This window comes from Oncorhynchus mykiss, chromosome 25 (assembly GCF_013265735.2).
Source record: "Oncorhynchus mykiss isolate Arlee chromosome 25, USDA_OmykA_1.1, whole genome shotgun sequence".
Lineage (NCBI taxonomy): Eukaryota > Metazoa > Chordata > Actinopteri > Salmoniformes > Salmonidae > Oncorhynchus > Oncorhynchus mykiss.
Window position 1 is genome coordinate 41,909,733 of NC_048589.1, and position 20,597 is coordinate 41,930,329.

The following is a 20,597-nucleotide window of genomic DNA, read 5'->3' on the forward strand; positions in this document are numbered from 1 at the left end:
GGGGGCTTTCCACCGTCGTATAGTCAGGGGGCTTTCCACCGTCGTATAGTCAGGGGGCTTTCCACCGTCGTATAGTCAGGGGGCTTTCCACCGTCGTATAGTCAGGGGGCTTTCCACCGTCGTATAGTCAGGGGGGCTTTCCACCGTCGTATAGTCAGGGGGCTTTCCACCGTCGTATAGTCGGGGGGCTTTCCACCGTCGTATAGTCGGGGGGCTTTCCACCGTCGTATAGTCAGGGGGCTTTCCACCGTCGTATAGTCAGGAGGCTTTCCACCGTCGTATAATCAGGGGGCTTTCCACCGTCGTATAGTCAGGGGGCTTTCCACCGTCGTATAGTCAGGGGGCTTTCCACCGTCGTATAGTCGGGGGGCTTTCCACCGTCGTATAGTCGGGGGGCTTTCCACCGTCGTATAGTCAGGGGGCTTTTCACCATCGTATAGTTGGGGGTAAAAAAAAACTCTTACCCGCACATCACCACAACCCTGTTCCTGGAGAGCCACAGGTCCTGCAGGAGTTGTCCCCAACGAGGCACCACACCTGACCAACTGAGCTAATTGATCAGGTCAGACATTGAAATCAAGAACTGCAGCATTCCAGGACCAGCCTACCCCCTGCTCTACACAGAGAAACAATCAACCTCAACTAGGGCTGTGGTCGTCATGACTTCAACGTATTGGTATTGACACTCAGAACTGTGGTCGTCATGACTTCAACGTATTGGTATTGACACTCAGAACTGTGGCGGCATTCCAGGACCAGCCTACCCCCTGCTCTACACAGAGAAACAATCAACCTCAACTCGGGCTGTGGTCGTCATGACTTCAACGTATTGGTATTGACACTCAGAACTTTGGTCGTCATGACATTTTGTCAGCCGGTGATTGTCAAGCAAATAACTGTCGGACTCACGGCGATCGACCGTTAATTAACATTTAGCATCTCCTGGCTTCCACGCAGCCTACCAGCCACTGATGCAGACATTTGGAACATCTACATTTTAAAAAGTCTAATAAATCCATGTAATATAGTCTACACCATCACAATGAATCCATGTAATATAGTCTACACCATCACAATAAATCCATGTAATATAGTCTACACCATCACAATAAATCCATGTAATATAGTCTACACCATCACAATAAATCCATGTAATATAGTCTACACCATCACAATAAATCCATGTAATATACAGTGCCTTGCGAAAGTATTCGGCCCCCTTGAACTTTGCGACCTTTTGCCACATTTCAGGCTTCAAACATAAAGATATAAAACTGTATTTTTTTGTGAAGAATCAACAACAAGTGGGACACAATCATGAAGTGGAACGACATTTATTGGCTATTTCAAACTTTTTTAACAAATCAAAAACTGAAAAATTGGGCGTGCAAAATTATTCAGCCCCCTTAAGTTAATACTTTGTAGCGCCACCTTTTGCTGCGATTACAGCTGTAAGTCGCTTGGGGTATGTCTCTATCAGTTTTGCACATCGAGAGACTGAAATTTTTTCCCATTCCTCCTTGCAAAACAGCTCGAGCTCAGTGAGGTTGGATGGAGAGCATTTGTGAACAGCAGTTTTCAGTTCTTTCCACAGATTCTCGATTGGATTCAGGTCTGGACTTTGACTTGGCCATTCTAACACCTGGATATGTTTATTTTTGAACCATTCCATTGTAGATTTTGCTTTATGTTTTGGATCATTGTCTTGTTGGAAGACAAATCTCCGTCCCAGTCTCAGGTCTTTTGCAGACTCCATCAGGTTCTTCCAGGTTCTTCCAGAATGGTCCTGTAATTGGCTCCATTCATCTTCCCATCAATTTTAACCATCTTCCCTGTCCCTGCTGAAGAAAAGCAGGCCCAAACCATGATGCTGCCACCACCATGTTTGACAGTGGGGATGGTGTGTTCAGCTGTGTTGCTTTTACGCCAAACATAACGTTTTGCATTGTTGCCAAAAAGTTCAATTTTGGTTTCATCTGACCAGAGCACCTTCTTCCACATGTTTGGTGTGTCTCCCAGGTGGCTTGTGGCAAACTTTAAACAACACTTTTTATGGATATCTTTAAGAAATGGCTTTCTTCTTGCCACTCTTCCATAAAGGCCAGATTTGTGCAATATACGACTGATTGTTGTCCTATGGACAGAGTCTCCCACCTCAGCTGTAGATCTCTGCAGTTCATCCAGAGTGATCATGGGCCTCTTGGCTGCATCTCTGATCAGTCTTCTCCTTGTATGAGCTGAAAGTTTAGAGGGACAGCCAGGTCTTGGTAGATTTGCAGTGGTCTGATACTCCTTCCATTTCAATATTATCGCTTGCACAGTGCTCCTTGGGATGTTTAAAGCTTGGGAAATCTTTTTGTATCCAAATCCGGCTTTAAACTTCTTCACAACAGTATCTCGGACCTGCCTGGTGTGTTTCTTGTTCTTCATGATGCTCTCTGCGCTTTTAACGGACCTCTGAGACTATCACAGTGCAGGTGCATTTATACAGAGACTTGATTACACACAGGTGGATTGTATTTATCCTCATTAGTCATTTAGGTCAACATTGGATCATTCAGAGATCCTCACTGAACTTCTGGAGAGAGTTTGCTGCACTGAAAGTAAAGGGGCTGAATAATTTTGCACGCCCAATTTTTCAGTTTTTGATTTGTTAAAAAAGTTTGAAATATCCAATAAATGTTGTTCCACTTCATGATTGTGTCCCACTTGTTGTTGATTCTTCACAAAAAAATACAGTTTTATATCTTTATGTTTGAAGCCTGAAATGTGGCAAAAGGTCGCAAAGTTCAAGGGGGCCGAATACTTTCGCAAGGCACTGTAGTCTACACCATCACAATAAATCCATGTAATATAGTCTACCTACACCATCACAATAAATCCATGTAATATAGTCTACACCATCACAATAAATCCATGTAATATAGTCTACACCATCACAATAAATCCATGTAATATAGTCTACACCATCACAATAAATCCATGTAATATAGTCTACCTACACCATCACAATAAATCCATGTAATATAGTCTACACCATCACAATAAATCCATGTAATATAGTCTACACCATCACAATAAATCCATGTAATATAGTCTACACCATCACAATAAATCCATGTAATATAGTCTACACCATCACAATAAATCCATGTAATATAGTCTACCTACACCATCACAATAAATCCATGTAATATAGTCTACACCATCACAATAAATCCATGTAATATAGTCTACACCATCACAATAAATCCATGTAATATAGCCTACACCATCACAATAAATCCATGTAATATAGTCTACACCATCACAATAAATCCATGTAATATAATCTACCTACACCATCACAATAAATCCATGTAATATAGTCTACCTACACCATCACAATAAATCCATGTAATATAGTCTACACCATCACAATAAATCCATGTAATATAGTCTACACCATCACAATAAACCCATGTAATATAGTCTACACCATCACAATAAATCCATGTAATATAGTCTACACCATCACAATAAATCCATGTAATATAGTCTACCTACACCATCACAATAAATCCATGTAATATAGTCTACACCATCACAATAAATCCATGTAATATAGTCTACACCATCACAATAAATCCATGTAATATAGTCTACACCATCACAATAAATCCATGTAATATAGTCTACACCATCACAATAAATCCATGTAATATAGTCTACACCATCACAATAAATCCATGTAATATAGTCTACACCATCACAATAAATCCATGTAATATAGTCTACCTACACCATCACAATAAATCCATGTAATATAGTCTACACCATCACAATAAATCCATGTAATATAGTCTACACCATCACAATAAATCCATGTAATATAGTCTACACCATCACAATAAATCCATGTAATATAGTCTACACCATCACAATAAATCCATGTAATATAGTCTACCTACACCATCACAATAAATCCATGTAATATAGTCTACACCATCACAATAAATCCATGTAATATAGTCTACACCATCACAATAAATCCATGTAATATAGCCTACACCATCACAATAAATCCATGTAATATAGTCTACCTACACCATCACAATAAATCCATGTAATATAGTCTACACCATCACAATAAATCCATTATTTATTTTAGACAGGTCTAAAGAAACGTGAAAATGTAGTCTTATTTCAGAAGAACAGAATAGCATACTCTTGAGTTATCCTTATGTTACGTCCTGATCTGACTATGCTAAATGACTGTAGGCTACACCAGCCTAAACCTATCCATGTTAACATTGAACCGGGTGAATGGAATACAAACAACAAGTCATCCAATATGCTCATTAAGAAAATAATCGTCCTCCCTCCCTCCTAAAAGGCACCGACCCGTCACTGGTATTTGCATATTGAAACAAACCGTTTCTATTGGATGCCAGGAGGGATATCTCCACGGTGACAGTTCTATATGTCTTTCCCCTAGCTGGTCGAGCAGTGGACGCCATCCATGTGACCCAGCTGGAGAGGGACACCTTGCTAGTGTGCCTGGACAGTAAGTATGACCTCTGAACCCATAGAGATGATGACCTCTTGACCTGCACTCAAGATTGTTTTATTTCCTTTATTTAACTAGGCAAGTCAGTTAAGAACAAATTCTTATTTTCAATGACGGCCTAGGAACAGTGGGTTAACTGGTCTAGGAACAGTGGGTTAACTGCCTTGTTCAGGGGCAGAACGACAGATTTGTCGGCCTTGTCGGCCCGGGGGTTTGCAACTTTCCGGTTACTAGTCCAACGCTCTAACCACTAGGCTACCCTGCCGCCCCTATCCTAAGATGTGTTCCAAATGGTACCCCCTATTCCCTGTGCAGTGCACTACTCTTGACCAGAGACCATAGTTTTCTGGTCACCGTAGGGCTCTGGTTTAAAGTAGTGCACTGCCCCCCTCCTCCAGTCTTAACTGTTGTCCTGCACTGCCCAGAAAAAAGTTTTCCCTGCTCATATACAGTGTATCACAAAAGTGAGTACACCCCTCACATTTTTGTAAATATTTGAGTATATCTTTTCATGTGACAACACTGAAGAAATGACACTTTAAAGTTGTGAGTGTACAGTTTGTATAACAGTGTAAATTTGCTGTCCCCTCAAAATAACTCAACACACAGGCATTCATGTCTAAACCGCTGGCCACGAAAGTGAGTACACCCCTAAGTGAAAATGTCCAAATCGGGCCCAATTAGCCATTATACAAGCTGTACACTCACTACTTTACATTGTAGCAAAGTGTCATTTCTTCAGTCTTCAGTGTTGTCACATGAAAAGATATACTCAAACATTTACAAAAATATGAGGGGTGTACTCACTTTTGTGATACACTGTGAATTTCTGCTTTTATCCAACCCACTATTCTAAAGGATTCTCTTCCTCTTCTAGAAAATCTCAAGATCGTTAACCTCCAGGGAAGACTGAAGTCCAACAAGAAGCTAGCCTCGGAGCTCAGCTTTGACTTCACCATTGGATCCGTTGGTAAGATGTGCTCTCTTATTCACCTTCTACTGTACATCCATTGTAATAGCGTGTATAGGAAGTGTTATGACGTGTACAGGAAGTGTTGTAACTTGTATAGGAAGTGTTATGACGTGTACAGGAAGTGTTATAACGTGTATAGGAAGTGTTATGACGTGTACAGGAAGTGTTATAACGTGTACAGGAAGTGTTATAACGTGTACAGGAAGTGTTATAATGTCTACAGGAAGTGTTATAACGTGTACAGGAAGTATTATGACGTTCCCCAACTGGTTTTATTTGGCCCCCCAACTTTATTTTTGTGTGTGGAATTTTCAATGTTGGACATAGAAGACCTGTAAAAACACCAGGAAATCAGCTCCAAGTTATTTGAAATTAAGAAATCTGTTCCCGACTATTCCCACGTATAATAGAGCGACACGTGATTAGGGTCGCAAAGGGTCGGAAACTTTCCTGGAAATTTACGGACATTTTCCATTAGAAGTTGAGCCTGGGAATGTTGCTTAAATTCAGCAAAAAAGTTAGCTTATAACGGTGAACTTTTTTTGTGGGACACACATAAGGCAATTCTAGGTCTTGTGGCATATTTTGGTTAAACTTCCCCAATTCAATGGAATTCCAACCCTCTGCATCCACAGTGCATTCTTGCGGAATCATCTGGCCAAGTGCATAAAGTTCCCTTAGCCCTCACAACAAGCAACCTCTGACTTAAGTTCCTCTACTTCTAATCGAGGTGAAAATGATGAATCAGACACCTTATCGATAGCAACAGCTCATGGTCCTCCTGGAATCAGAAGTGTTTTTCTCTCAATGGAGGAACGTAGTCCGAGAAATGCTGATGAAGGTCTTGCTCGAGCTGTGTATGCAACTGGTTCACCTCTGACGCTCACAGGCAATGTGAATTGGAAGAGATTTCTGAATGTTCTTTTCCTAGCATACACCCCTCCAACCAGACATGCTTTATCTACTAATTTGCTGGGTGCAGAGTTCAAGTGAAGGTCAAGCAAATCATAGAGAAAGCAGACTGTATTTGCAGTCATCTCCGATGGGTGGTTGAATGTTTGTGGGCAAGGAATAATGAACTACATCATCTCCACCCCTCAACCAGTATTCTACAAGAGCACAGACCCCAGGGACAACAGACACACCAGGTTCTACATTGCAGATGAGCTGAAGGCAGTCATCAATGACCTTGGACCACAGAAGGTACTTGCACTTGTGACAGACAATGCTGCGAACATGAAGGCTGCTTGGTGTAAAGTGGTGTAAAGTCCTACCCTCACATCACACCCATTGGCTGCGCTGCTCATGTGTTGAAGCTGCTCCTCAAGGACATAATGGCACTGAAAACAATGGATACCCTCTACAAGAGAGCCAATGAAATGGTTAGGTATGTGAAGGGTCATCAAGTTATGGCAGCAATCTACCTCACCAAGAAAAGTGAGAAGAATGAGAGCACCACATTGAAGCTGCCCAGCAACACCTGTTGGGGTGGTGTTGTCATCATTTTTGACAGTCTCCTGGAGGGGAGACTATATCCACAGTAAAAATGAGTCCTAAATCGACATAACCTGAAAGGCCGCTCAGCAAGGAAGAAGACACTGCTCCAAAACCACCATACAAAAGCCAGACTACAGTTTGCAACTGCACATGGGGACAAAGATGGTACTTTTTGGAGAAATGTCCTCTGGTCTGATAAAACAAAAATAGAACTGTTTGGCCATAATGACCGTTGTTATGTTTGGACGAAAAGGTGGGAGGCTTGCAAGCCGAAGAACACCATCCCAACCGTGAAGCACGGGGGTGGCAGCATCATGTTGTGGGGGTGCTTCGCTGCAGGAGGGACTGGTGCACTTCACAAAATAGATGGCATCATGAGTATGGAAAATTATGTGGATATATTGAAGCAACATCTCAAGACATCAGTCAGGAAGTGAAAGCTTGGTCGTAAATGGGTCTTCCAAATGGACAATGAACCCAAGCATACTTCCAAAGTTGTGTCAAAATGGCTTAAGGACAACAAAGTCAAGGTATTGGAGTGGCCATCACAAAGCCCTGACTTCAATCTTATAGAAGATTTGTGGGCAGAACTGAAAAAGCATGTGTGAGCAAGGAGGCCTACAAACCTGACTCAGTTACACCAGCTCTGTCAGGAGGAAGGGGCCAAAATTCACCCAACTTATTGTGGGAAGCTTGTGGAAGGCTTCCCGAAACGTTTGACCCAAGTTAAACAATTTAAAGGCAACGCTACCAAATACTAATTGAGTGTATGTAAACTTCTGACCCACTGAGAATGTGATGAAAGAAATAAAAGCTCAACTAAATCATTCTCTCTACTATTATTTTGACATTTCACATTCTTAACATAAAGTGGTGATCCTAACTGACCTAAGACAGGGAATTTTTACTAGGATTAAATGTCAGGAATTGTGAAAAACTGAGTTTAAAAGTATTTGGCTAAGATGTTTGTAAATTTCCGACTTCAACTGTATGTTGAAAACATTTTGGGAGATGCGATGGATCATTCCATTTTCCCTTTTGTTGTTCAGTGAAATCATCCCATGTGAAGAGTCAACTCATTTAATTAAAGTTCAATTCGTAACTAAATTGTTTTGTAAAATTTATATTGGAAGGTTTTAATAATTTGCTAATATGTCTACTTATGATAAGGTAAAAGGTTTCTGTTTCTGTCTCCATTTAAATGGTATTAATATTAATTTGCATATTTTTCCGTTAATTCCCATATATTCATGTTAATTCCCACGATAAGTTTCCTCCTCCTGAATATTCCCCAAAATGTGCAATACGTGATCATACACAAATGGAAGCAAAGTTTGAAATATATATATTTTTTAAATCAAACACATCTGTTTGGGTTTCTTGCGGTCAATTTTCTGTCTACAAATTAATAATTATGTAGTTAATTAATTATGTAATTATTGTAATTATGTAGTTAATTAATAATTATGTAGTTAATTAATTATGTAATTATTGTAATTATGTAGTTAATTAATAATTATGTAATTAATTAATTATGTAATTATTTGTAATTATGTTCCGACCCCTTGACCATCCGCTCCGGAAGAAATTGACCCACGGCTGAATCAATTTGATGATCCCTGGTTTATAGTAACAGTGTTATAATATGTATAGTAACAGTGTTATAATATGCATAGTAACAGTGTTATAATATGTATAGTAACAGTGTTATAATATGTATAGTAACAGTGTTATAATATGTATAGTAACAGTGTTATAATATGTATAGTAACAGTGTTATAATATGTATAGTAACAGTGTTATAATATGTATAGTAACAGTGTTATAATATGTATAGTAACTGTGTTATAATATGTATAGTAACTGTGTTATAATATGTATAGTAACAGTGTTATAATATGTATAGTAACAGTGTTATAATATGTATAGTAACAGTGTTATAATATGTATAGTAACAGTGTTATAATATGTATAGTAACAGTGTTATAATATGTATAGTAACAGTGTTATAATATGTATAGTAACAGTGTTATAATATGTATAGTAACAGTGTTATAATATGTATAGTAACAGTGTTATAATATGTATAGTAACAGTGTTATAATATGTATAGTAACAGTGTTATAATATGTATAGTAACAGTGTTATAATATGTATAGTAACAGTGTTATAATATGTATAGTAACAGTGTTATAATATGTATAGTAACAGTGTTATAATATGTATAGTAACAGTGTTATAATATGTATAGTAAGTGTTATAGCATATGTATAGTAACTGTGTTATAATATGTATAGTAACAGTGTTATAATATGTATAGTAACAGTGTTATAATATGTATAGTAACAGTGTTATAATATGTATAGTAACAGTGTTATAATATGTATAGTAACAGTGTTATAATATGTATAGTAACAGTGTTATAATATGTATAGTAACAGTGTTATAATATGCATAGTAACAGTGTTATAATATGTATAGTAACAGTGTTATAATATGTATAGTAACAGTGTTATAATATGTATAGTAACAGTGTTATAATATGCATAGTAACAGTGTTATAATATGTATAGTAACAGTGTTATAATATGTATAGTAACAGTGTTATAATATGTATAGTAACAGTGTTATAATATGTATAGTAACAGTGTTATAATATGTATAGTAACAGTGTTATAATATGCATAGTAACAGTGTTATAATATGCATAGTAACAGTGTTATAATATGTATAGTAACAGTGTTATAATATGTATAGTAACAGTGTTATAATATGTATAGTAACAGTGTTATAATATGTATAGTAACAGTGTTATAATATGTATAGTAACAGTGTTATAATATGTATAGTAACAGTGTTATAATATGCATAGTAACAGTGTTATAATATGTATAGTAACAGTGTTATAATATGCATAGTAACAGTGTTATAATATGCATAGTAACAGTGTTATAATATGTATAGTAACAGTGTTATAATATGTATAGTAACAGTGTTATAATATGTATAGTAACAGTGTTATAATATGTATAGTAACAGTGTTATAATATGTATAGTAACAGTGTTATAATATGTATAGTAACAGTGTTATAATATGTATAGTAACAGTGTTATAATATGTATAGTAACAGTGTTATAATATGTATAGTAACAGTGTTATAATATGTATAGTAACAGTGTTATAATATGCATAGTAACAGTGTTATAATATGTATAGTAACAGTGTTATAATATGTATAGTAACAGTGTTATAATATGTATAGTAACAGTGTTATAATATGTATAGTAACAGTGTTATAATATGTATAGTAACAGTGTTATAATATGTATAGTAACAGTGTTATAATATGTATAGTAACAGTGTTATAATATGTATAGTAACAGTGTTATAATATGTATAGTAACAGTGTTATAATATGTATAGTAACAGTGTTATAATATGCATAGTAACAGTGTTATAATATGCATAGTAACAGTGTTATAATATGTATAGTAACAGTGTTATAATATGTATAGTAACAGTGTTATAATATGTATAGTAACAGTGTTATAATATGTATAGTAACAGTGTTATAATATGTATAGTAACAGTGTTATAATATGTATAGTAACAGTGTTATAATATGTATAGTAACAGTGTTATAATATGTATAGTAACAGTGTTATAATATGTATAGTAACAGTGTTATAATATGTATAGTAACAGTGTTATAATATGTATAGTAACTGTGTTATAATATGTATAGTAACAGTGTTATAATATGTATAGTAACAGTGTTATAATATGTATAGTAACAGTGTTATAATATGTATAGTAACAGTGTTATAATATGTATAGTAACAGTGTTATAATATGTATAGTAACAGTGTTATAATATGTATAGTAACAGTGTTATAATATGTATAGTAACAGTGTTATAATATGTATAGTAACAGTGTTATAATATGTATAGTAACAGTGTTATAATATGTATAGTAACAGTGTTATAATATGTATAGTAACAGTGTTATAATATGTATAGTAACAGTGTTATAATATGTATAGTAACAGTGTTATAATATGTATAGTAACAGTGTTATAATATGTATAGTAACAGTGTTATAATATGTATAGTAACAGTGTTATAATATGTATAGTAACAGTGTTATAATATGTATAGTAACAGTGTTATAATATGTATAGTAACAGTGTTATAATATGTATAGTAACAGTGTTATAATATGCATAGTAACAGTGTTATAATATGTATAGTAACAGTGTTATAATATGCATAGTAACAGTGTTATAATATGTATAGTAACAGTGTTATAATATGTATAGTAACAGTGTTATAATATGTATAGTAACAGTGTTATAATATGTATAGTAACAGTGTTATAATATGTATAGTAACAGTGTTATAATATGTATAGTAACAGTGTTATAATATGCATAGTAACAGTGTTATAATATGTATAGTAACAGTGTTATAATATGCATAGTAACAGTGTTATAATATGTATAGTAACAGTGTTATAATATGCATAGTAACAGTGTTATAATATGCATAGTAACAGTGTTATAATATGTATAGTAACAGTGTTATAATATGTATAGTAACAGTGTTATAATATGTATAGTAACAGTGTTATAATATGTATAGTAACAGTGTTATAATATGTATAGTAACAGTGTTATAATATGTATAGTAACAGTGTTATAATATGTATAGTAACAGTGTTATAATATGTATAGTAACAGTGTTATAATATGTATAGTAACAGTGTTATAATATGCATAGTAACAGTGTTATAATATGCATAGTAACAGTGTTATAATATGTATAGTAACAGTGTTATAATATGTATAGTAACAGTGTTATAATATGTATAGTAACAGTGTTATAATATGTATAGTAACAGTGTTATAATATGTATAGTAACAGTGTTATAATATGTATAGTAACAGTGTTATAATATGTATAGTAACAGTGTTATAATATGTATAGTAACAGTGTTATAATATGTATAGTAACAGTGTTATAATATGTATAGTAACAGTGTTATAATATGCATAGTAACAGTGTTATAATATGCATAGTAACAGTGTTATAATATGTATAGTAACAGTGTTATAATATGTATAGTAACAGTGTTATAATATGTATAGTAACAGTGTTATAATATGCATAGTAACAGTGTTATAATATGTATAGTAACAGTGTTATAATATGTATAGTAACAGTGTTATAATATGTATAGTAACAGTGTTATAATATGTATAGTAACAGTGTTATAATATGTATAGTAACAGTGTTATAATATGTATAGTAACAGTGTTATAATATGTATAGTAACAGTGTTATAATATGTATAGTAACAGTGTTATAATATGTATAGTAACAGTGTTATAATATGTATAGTAACAGTGTTATAATATGTATAGTAACAGTGTTATAATATGTATAGTAACAGTGTTATAATATGTATAGTAACAGTGTTATAATATGCATAGTAACAGTGTTATAATATGCATAGTAACAGTGTTATAATATGCATAGTAACAGTGTTATAATATGTATAGTAACAGTGTTATAATATGTATAGTAACAGTGTTATAATATGTATAGTAACAGTGTTATAATATGTATAGTAACAGTGTTATAATATGTATAGTAACAGTGTTATAATATGTATAGTAACAGTGTTATAATATGTATAGTAACAGTGTTATAATATGTATAGTAACAGTGTTATAATATGCATAGTAACAGTGTTATAATATGTATAGTAACAGTGTTATAATATGTATAGTAACAGTGTTATAATATGTATAGTAACAGTGTTATAATATGTATAGTAACAGTGTTATAATATGTATAGTAACAGTGTTATAATATGTATAGTAACAGTGTTATAATATGTATAGTAACAGTGTTATAATATGTATAGTAACTGTGTTATAATATGTATAGTAACAGTGTTATAATATGTATAGTAACTGTGTTATAATATGTATAGTAACAGTGTTATAATATGTATAGTAACTGTGTTATAATATGTATAGTAACAGTGTTATAATATGTATAGTAACAGTGTTATAATATGTATAGTAACAGTGTTATAATATGTATAGTAACAGTGTTATAATATGTATAGTAACAGTGTTATAATATGTATAGTAACAGTGTTATAATATGTATAGTAACAGTGTTATAATATGTATAGTAACAGTGTTATAATATGTATAGTAACAGTGTTATAATATGTATAGTAACAGTGTTATAATATGTATAGTAACAGTGTTATAATATGTATAGTAACAGTGTTATAATATGTATAGTAACAGTGTTATAATATGCATAGTAACAGTGTTATAATATGCATAGTAACAGTGTTATAATATGTATAGTAACAGTGTTATAATATGTATAGTAACAGTGTTATAATATGTATAGTAACAGTGTTATAATATGTATAGTAACAGTGTTATAATATGTATAGTAACAGTGTTATAATATGTATAGTAACTGTGTTATAATATGTATAGTAACAGTGTTATAATATGTATAGTAACTGTGTTATAATATGTATAGTAACAGTGTTATAATATGTATAGTAACTGTGTTATAATATGTATAGTAACAGTGTTATAATATGTATAGTAACAGTGTTATAATATGTATAGTAACAGTGTTATAATATGTATAGTAACTGTGTTATAATATGTATAGTAACTGTGTTATAATATGTATAGTAACAGTGTTATAATATGTATAGTAACAGTGTTATAATATGTATAGTAACAGTGTTATAATATGTATAGTAACAGTGTTATAATATGTATAGTAACTGTGTTATAATATGTATAGTAACAGTGTTATAATATGTATAGTAACAGTGTTATAATATGTATAGTAACAGTGTTATAATATGTATAGTAACAGTGTTATAATATGTATAGTAACAGTGTTATAATATGTATAGTAACAGTGTTATAATATGTATAGTAACAGTGTTATAATATGTATAGTAACAGTGTTATAATATGTATAGTAACAGTGTTATAATATGTATAGTAACTGTGTTATAATATGTATAGTAACAGTGTTATAATATGTATAGTAACTGTGTTATAATATGTATAGTAACAGTGTTATAATATGTATAGTAACTGTGTTATAATATGTATAGTAACAGTGTTATAATATGTATAGTAACAGTGTTATAATATGTATAGTAACAGTGTTATAATATGTATAGTAACAGTGTTATAATATGTATAGTAACAGTGTTATAATATGTATAGTAACAGTGTTATAATATGTATAGTAACAGTGTTATAATATGTATAGTAACAGTGTTATAATATGTATAGTAACAGTGTTATAATATGTATAGTAACAGTGTTATAATATGTATAGTAACAGTGTTATAATATGTATAGTAACAGTGTTATAATATGTATAGTAACAGTGTTATAATATGCATAGTAACAGTGTTATAATATGCATAGTAACAGTGTTATAATATGTATAGTAACAGTGTTATAATATGTATAGTAACAGTGTTATAATATGTATAGTAACAGTGTTATAATATGTATAGTAACAGTGTTATAATATGTATAGTAACAGTGTTATAATATGTATAGTAACTGTGTTATAATATGTATAGTAACAGTGTTATAATATGTATAGTAACTGTGTTATAATATGTATAGTAACAGTGTTATAATATGTATAGTAACTGTGTTATAATATGTATAGTAACAGTGTTATAATATGTATAGTAACAGTGTTATAATATGTATAGTAACAGTGTTATAATATGTATAGTAACTGTGTTATAATATGTATAGTAACTGTGTTATAATATGTATAGTAACAGTGTTATAATATGTATAGTAACAGTGTTATAATATGTATAGTAACAGTGTTATAATATGTATAGTAACAGTGTTATAATATGTATAGTAACAGTGTTATAATATGTATAGTAACAGTGTTATAATATGTATAGTAACATGTGTTATAATATGTATAGTAACAGTGTTATAATATGTATAGTAACAGTGTTATAATATGTATAGTAACAGTGTTATAATATGTATAGTAACAGTGTTATAATATGTATAGTAACAGTGTTATAATATGTATAGTAACAGTGTTATAATATGTATAGTAACAGTGTTATAATATGTATAGTAACAGTGTTATAATATGTATAGTAACAGTGTTATAATATGTATAGTAACAGTGTTATAATATGTATAGTAACAGTGTTATAATATGTATAGTAACAGTGTTATAATATGTATAGTAACAGTGTTATAATATGTATAGTAACAGTGTTATAATATGTATAGTAACAGTGTTATAATATGTATAGTAACAGTGTTATAATATGTATAGTAACTGTGTTATAATATGTATAGTAACTGTGTTATAATATGTATAGTAACAGTGTTATAATATGTATAGTAACAGTGTTATAATATGTATAGTAACAGTGTTATAATATGTATAGTAACAGTGTTATAATATGTATAGTAACAGTGTTATAATATGTATAGTAACAGTGTTATAATATGTATAGTAACAGTGTTATAATATGTATAGTAACAGTGTTATAATATGTATAGTAACAGTGTTATAATATGTATAGTAACTGTGTTATAATATGTATAGTAACTGTGTTATAATATGTATAGTAACAGTGTTATAATATGTATAGTAACAGTGTTATAATATGTATAGTAACAGTGTTATAATATGTATAGTAACAGTGTTATAATATGTATAGTAACAGTGTTATAATATGTATAGTAACAGTGTTATAATATGTATAGTAACAGTGTTATAATATGTATAGTAACAGTGTTATAATATGTATAGTAACAGTGTTATAATATGTATAGTAACAGTGTTATAATATGTATAGTAACAGTGTTATAATATGTATAGTAACAGTGTTATAATATGTATAGTAACAGTGTTATAATATGTATAGTAACAGTGTTATAATATGTATAGTAACAGTGTTATAATATGCATAGTAACAGTGTTATAATATGCATAGTAACAGTGTTATAATATGCATAGTAACAGTGTTATAATATGTATAGTAACAGTGTTATAATATGTATAGTAACAGTGTTATAATATGTATAGTAACAGTGTTATAATATGTATAGTAACAGTGTTATAATATGTATAGTAACAGTGTTATAATATGCATAGTAACAGTGTTATAATATGTATAGTAACAGTGTTATAATATGCATAGTAACAGTGTTATAATATGCATAGTAACAGTGTTATAATATGTATAGTAACAGTGTTATAATATGTATAGTAACAGTGTTATAATATGTATAGTAACAGTGTTATAATATGCATAGTAACAGTGTTATAATATGCATAGTAACAGTGTTATAATATGCATAGTAACAGTGTTATAATATGTATAGTAACAGTGTTATAATATGTATAGTAACAGTGTTATAATATGTATAGTAACAGTGTTATAATATGTATAGTAACAGTGTTATAATATGTATAGTAACAGTGTTATAATATGCATAGTAACAGTGTTATAATATGCATAGTAACAGTGTTATAATATGCATAGTAACAGTGTTATAATATGCATAGTAACAGTGTTATAATATGCATAGTAACAGTGTTATAATATGTATAGTAACAGTGTTATAATATGTATAGTAACAGTGTTATAATATGCATAGTAACAGTGTTATAATATGCATAGTAACAGTGTTATAATATGCATAGTAACAGTGTTATAATATGCATAGTAACAGTGTTATAATATGCATAGTAACAGTGTTATAATATGCATAGTAACAGTGTTATAATATGCATAGTAACAGTGTTATAATATGCATAGTAACAGTGTTATAATATGCATAGTAACAGTGTTATAATATGCATAGTAACAGTGTTATAATATGCATAGTAACAGTGTTATAATATGCATAGTAACAGTGTTATAATATGTATAGTAACAGTGTTATAATATGCATAGTAACAGTGTTATAATATGCATAGTAACAGTGTTATAATATGCATAGTAACAGTGTTATAATATGCATAGTAACAGTGTTATAATATGCATAGTAACAGTGTTATAATATGCATAGTAACAGTGTTATAATATGCATAGTAACAGTGTTATAATATGCATAGTAACAGTGTTATAATATGCATAGTAACAGTGTTATAATATGCATAGTAACAGTGTTATAATATGCATAGTAACAGTGTTATAATATGCATAGTAACAGTGTTATAATATGCATAGTAACAGTGTTATAATATGCATAGTAACAGTGTTATAATATGCATAGTAACAGTGTTATAATATGCATAGTAACAGTGTTATAATATGCATAGTAACAGTGTTATAATATGCATAGTAACAGTGTTATAATATGTATAGTAACAGTGTTATAATATGTATAGTAACAGTGTTATAATATGTATAGTAACAGTGTTATAATATGTATAGTAACAGTGTTATAATATGTATAGTAACAGTGTTATAATATGTATAGTAACAGTGTTATAATATGTATAGTAACAGTGTTATAATATGTATAGTAACAGTGTTATAATATGTATAGTAACAGTGTTATAATATGTATAGTAACAGTGTTATAATATGTATAGTAAGTGTTATAGCATATGTATAGTAACAGTGTTATAATATGTATAGTAACAGTGTTATAATATGTATAGTAAGTGTTATAGCATATGTATAGTAACAGTGTTATAATATGTATAGTAACTGTGTAATAATGTATATGATATCTGCTTTATTAAGGAAAGGTTTACTTGTGGTAAATACACTGACTGATACTCTTGATAAGAGTGCCTGCTAAATTATCTAAATATAATGTAATTGAAAAGACCACTGCTGATATCCTTCCTGTCTTGACTGACGTCCCTCTACCCTCCTCTCCTCCTACCACTGCTGATATCCTTCCTGTCTTGACTGACGTCCCTCTACCCTCCTCTCCTCCTACCACTGCTGATGTCCTTCCTGTCTTGACTGACGTCCCTCTACCCTCCTCTCCTCCTGCCACTGCTGATATCCTTCCTGTCTTGACTGACGTTCCTCTACCCTCCTCTCCTCCTACCACTGCTGATATCCTTCCTGTCTTGACTGACGTCCCTCTACCCTCCTCTCCTCCTACCACTGCTGATATCCTTCCTGTCTTGACTGACGTCCCTCTACCCTCCTCTCCTCCTACCACTGCTGATATCCTTCCTGTCTTGACTGACGTCCCTCTACCCTCCTCTCCTCCTACCACTGCTGATATCCTTCCTGTCTTGACTGACGTTCCTCTACCCTCCTCTCCTCCTACCACTGCTGATATCCTTCCTGTCTTGACTGACGTCCCTCTACCCTCCTCTCCTCCTGCCACTGCTGATATCCTTCCTGTCTTGACTGACGTTCCTCTACCCTCCTCTCCTCCTGCCACTGCTGATATCCTTCCTGTCTTGACTGACGTCCCTCTACCCTCCTCTCCTCCTACCACTGCTGATATCCTTCCTGTCTTGACTGACGTCCCTCTACCCTCCTCTCCTCCTACCACTGCTGATATCCTTCCTGTCTTGACTGACGTCCCTCTACCCTCCTCTCCTCCTACCACTGCTGATATCCTTCCTGTCTTGACTGACGTCCCTCTACCCTCCTCTCCTCCTACCACTGCTGATATCCTTCCTGTCTTGACTGACGTTCCTCTACCCTCCTCTCCTCCTACCACTGCTGATATCCTTCCTGTCTTGACTGACGTCCCTCTACCCTCCTCTCCTCCTACCACTGCTGATATCCTTCCTGTCTTGACTGACGTCCCTCTACCCTCCTCTCCTCCTACCACTGCTGATATCCTTCCTGTCTTGACTGACGTTCCTCTACCCTCCTCTCCTCCTGCCACTGCTGATATCCTTCCTGTCTTGACTGACGTTCCTCTACCCTCCTCTCCTCCTACCACTGCTGATATCCTTCCTGTCTTGACTGACGTCCCTCTACCCTCCTCTCCTCCTACCACTGCTGATATCCTTCCTGTCTTGACTGACGTCGCTCTACCCTCCTCTCCTCCTGCTCCAGTGTGCCTTCAGGACAGTGTTCTGGCCTTCTGGAAGCACGGCATGCAGGGAAAGAGCTTCAAGTCCAACGAGGTAGTTATTACTGTAGTAACACAACCATTCAGTCACTTCGTTAACTATATACAACCAGACTCTAAATATTATTTGTTTGTATTTTTGCGTTGTCATTTCAGAAAATGTCCAAATTAAACAGCAGTGGTGGGAAAAGTACCCCAATTGTCATACTTGAGTAAAAGTAAATATACCTTCATAGAAAATGACTCAAGTAAAAGTCACCCAGTAAAATACTACTTGAGTAAAAGTCTAAGTAATATACATAATTATCAAAAGTAAATTGAATTGATCAAATGTACAAATGTACTAAAAGTTCAAGTATAAACCATTTAAAATTCCTTATATTAAGCAAACCAGACGGTGTAATTTTTTTAAAATTATGTGGTGACGGTGTGGTCTACTGGGGTGACGGTGTGGTCTACTGGGGTGACGGTGTGGTTTACTGGGGTGACAGTGTGATCTACTGGGGTGACGGTGTGGGGTCTGCTGGGGTGACGGTGTGGTCTACTGAGGTGACGGTGTGGGGTCTACTGGGGTGACGGTGTGGGGTCTACTGGGGTGATGGTGTGGTCTACTGGGGTGACGGTGTGGGGTCTACTGGGGTGATGGTGTGGGGTCTACCGTGGTGACGGTGTGGGGTCTACTGGGGTGACGGTGTGGGTCTACTGGGGTGACGGTGTGGGGTCTACTGGGGTGACGGTGTGGTCTACTGGGGTGACGGTGTGGGGTCTACTGGGGTGACGGTGTGGTCTACTGGGGTGACAGTGTGGTCTACTGGGGTGACGGTGTGGGGTCTACTGGGGTGACAGTGTGGTCTACTGGGGTGACGGTGTGGGTTCTACTGGGGTGACGGTGTGGTCTACTGGGGTGACGGTGTGGTCTACTGGGGTGACGGTGTGGGGTCTACTGTGGTGACGGTGTGGGTCTACTGTGGTGACGGTGTGGGGTCTACTGTGGTGACGGTGTGGGGTCTACTGTGGTGACGGTGTGGGTCTACTGTGGTGACAGTGTGGGGTCTACTGTGGTGACGGTGTGGGGTCTACTGTGGTGACGGTGTGGGGTCTACTGGGGTGACGGTGTGGGGTCTACTGGGGTGACGGTGTGGGGTCTACTGGGGTGACGGTGTGGGTCTACTGGGGTGACGGTGTGGGGTCTACTGTGGTGACGGTGTGGGGTCTACTGGGGTGACGGTGGGGTCTACTGGGGTGACGGTGTGGGGTCTACTGGGGTGACGGTGTGGGTCTACTGGGGTGACGGTGTGGGGTCTACTGTGGTGACGGTGTGGGTCTACTGTGGTGACGGTGTGGGGTCTACTGGGGTGACGGTGGGGTCTACTGGGGTGACGGTGCGGGGTCTACTGGGGTGACGGTGCGGGGTCTACTGGGGTGAAGGTGGGGGGTCTACTGGGGTG

General features: G+C 34.2%; 1 protein-coding gene across 7 annotated transcripts in view; it reads left to right on the top strand.

The window, feature by feature from the left end:
* LOC110504274 (mitogen-activated protein kinase kinase kinase kinase 5) overlaps nucleotides 1-20,597 on the top strand; it is a 156,509-nt gene that overhangs the window by 128,462 nt on the left and 7,450 nt on the right. For all 7 annotated transcript variants that reach the window (XM_036962933.1, XM_036962932.1, XM_036962934.1 and 4 more), the window contains 3 exons: nucleotides 4,478-4,546; nucleotides 5,427-5,519; nucleotides 19,134-19,204. In XM_036962933.1, coding sequence (XP_036818828.1) covers nucleotides 4,478-4,546; nucleotides 5,427-5,519; nucleotides 19,134-19,204 — 233 coding nt within the window. The remainder of the gene's footprint in view (nucleotides 1-4,477; nucleotides 4,547-5,426; nucleotides 5,520-19,133; nucleotides 19,205-20,597) is intronic.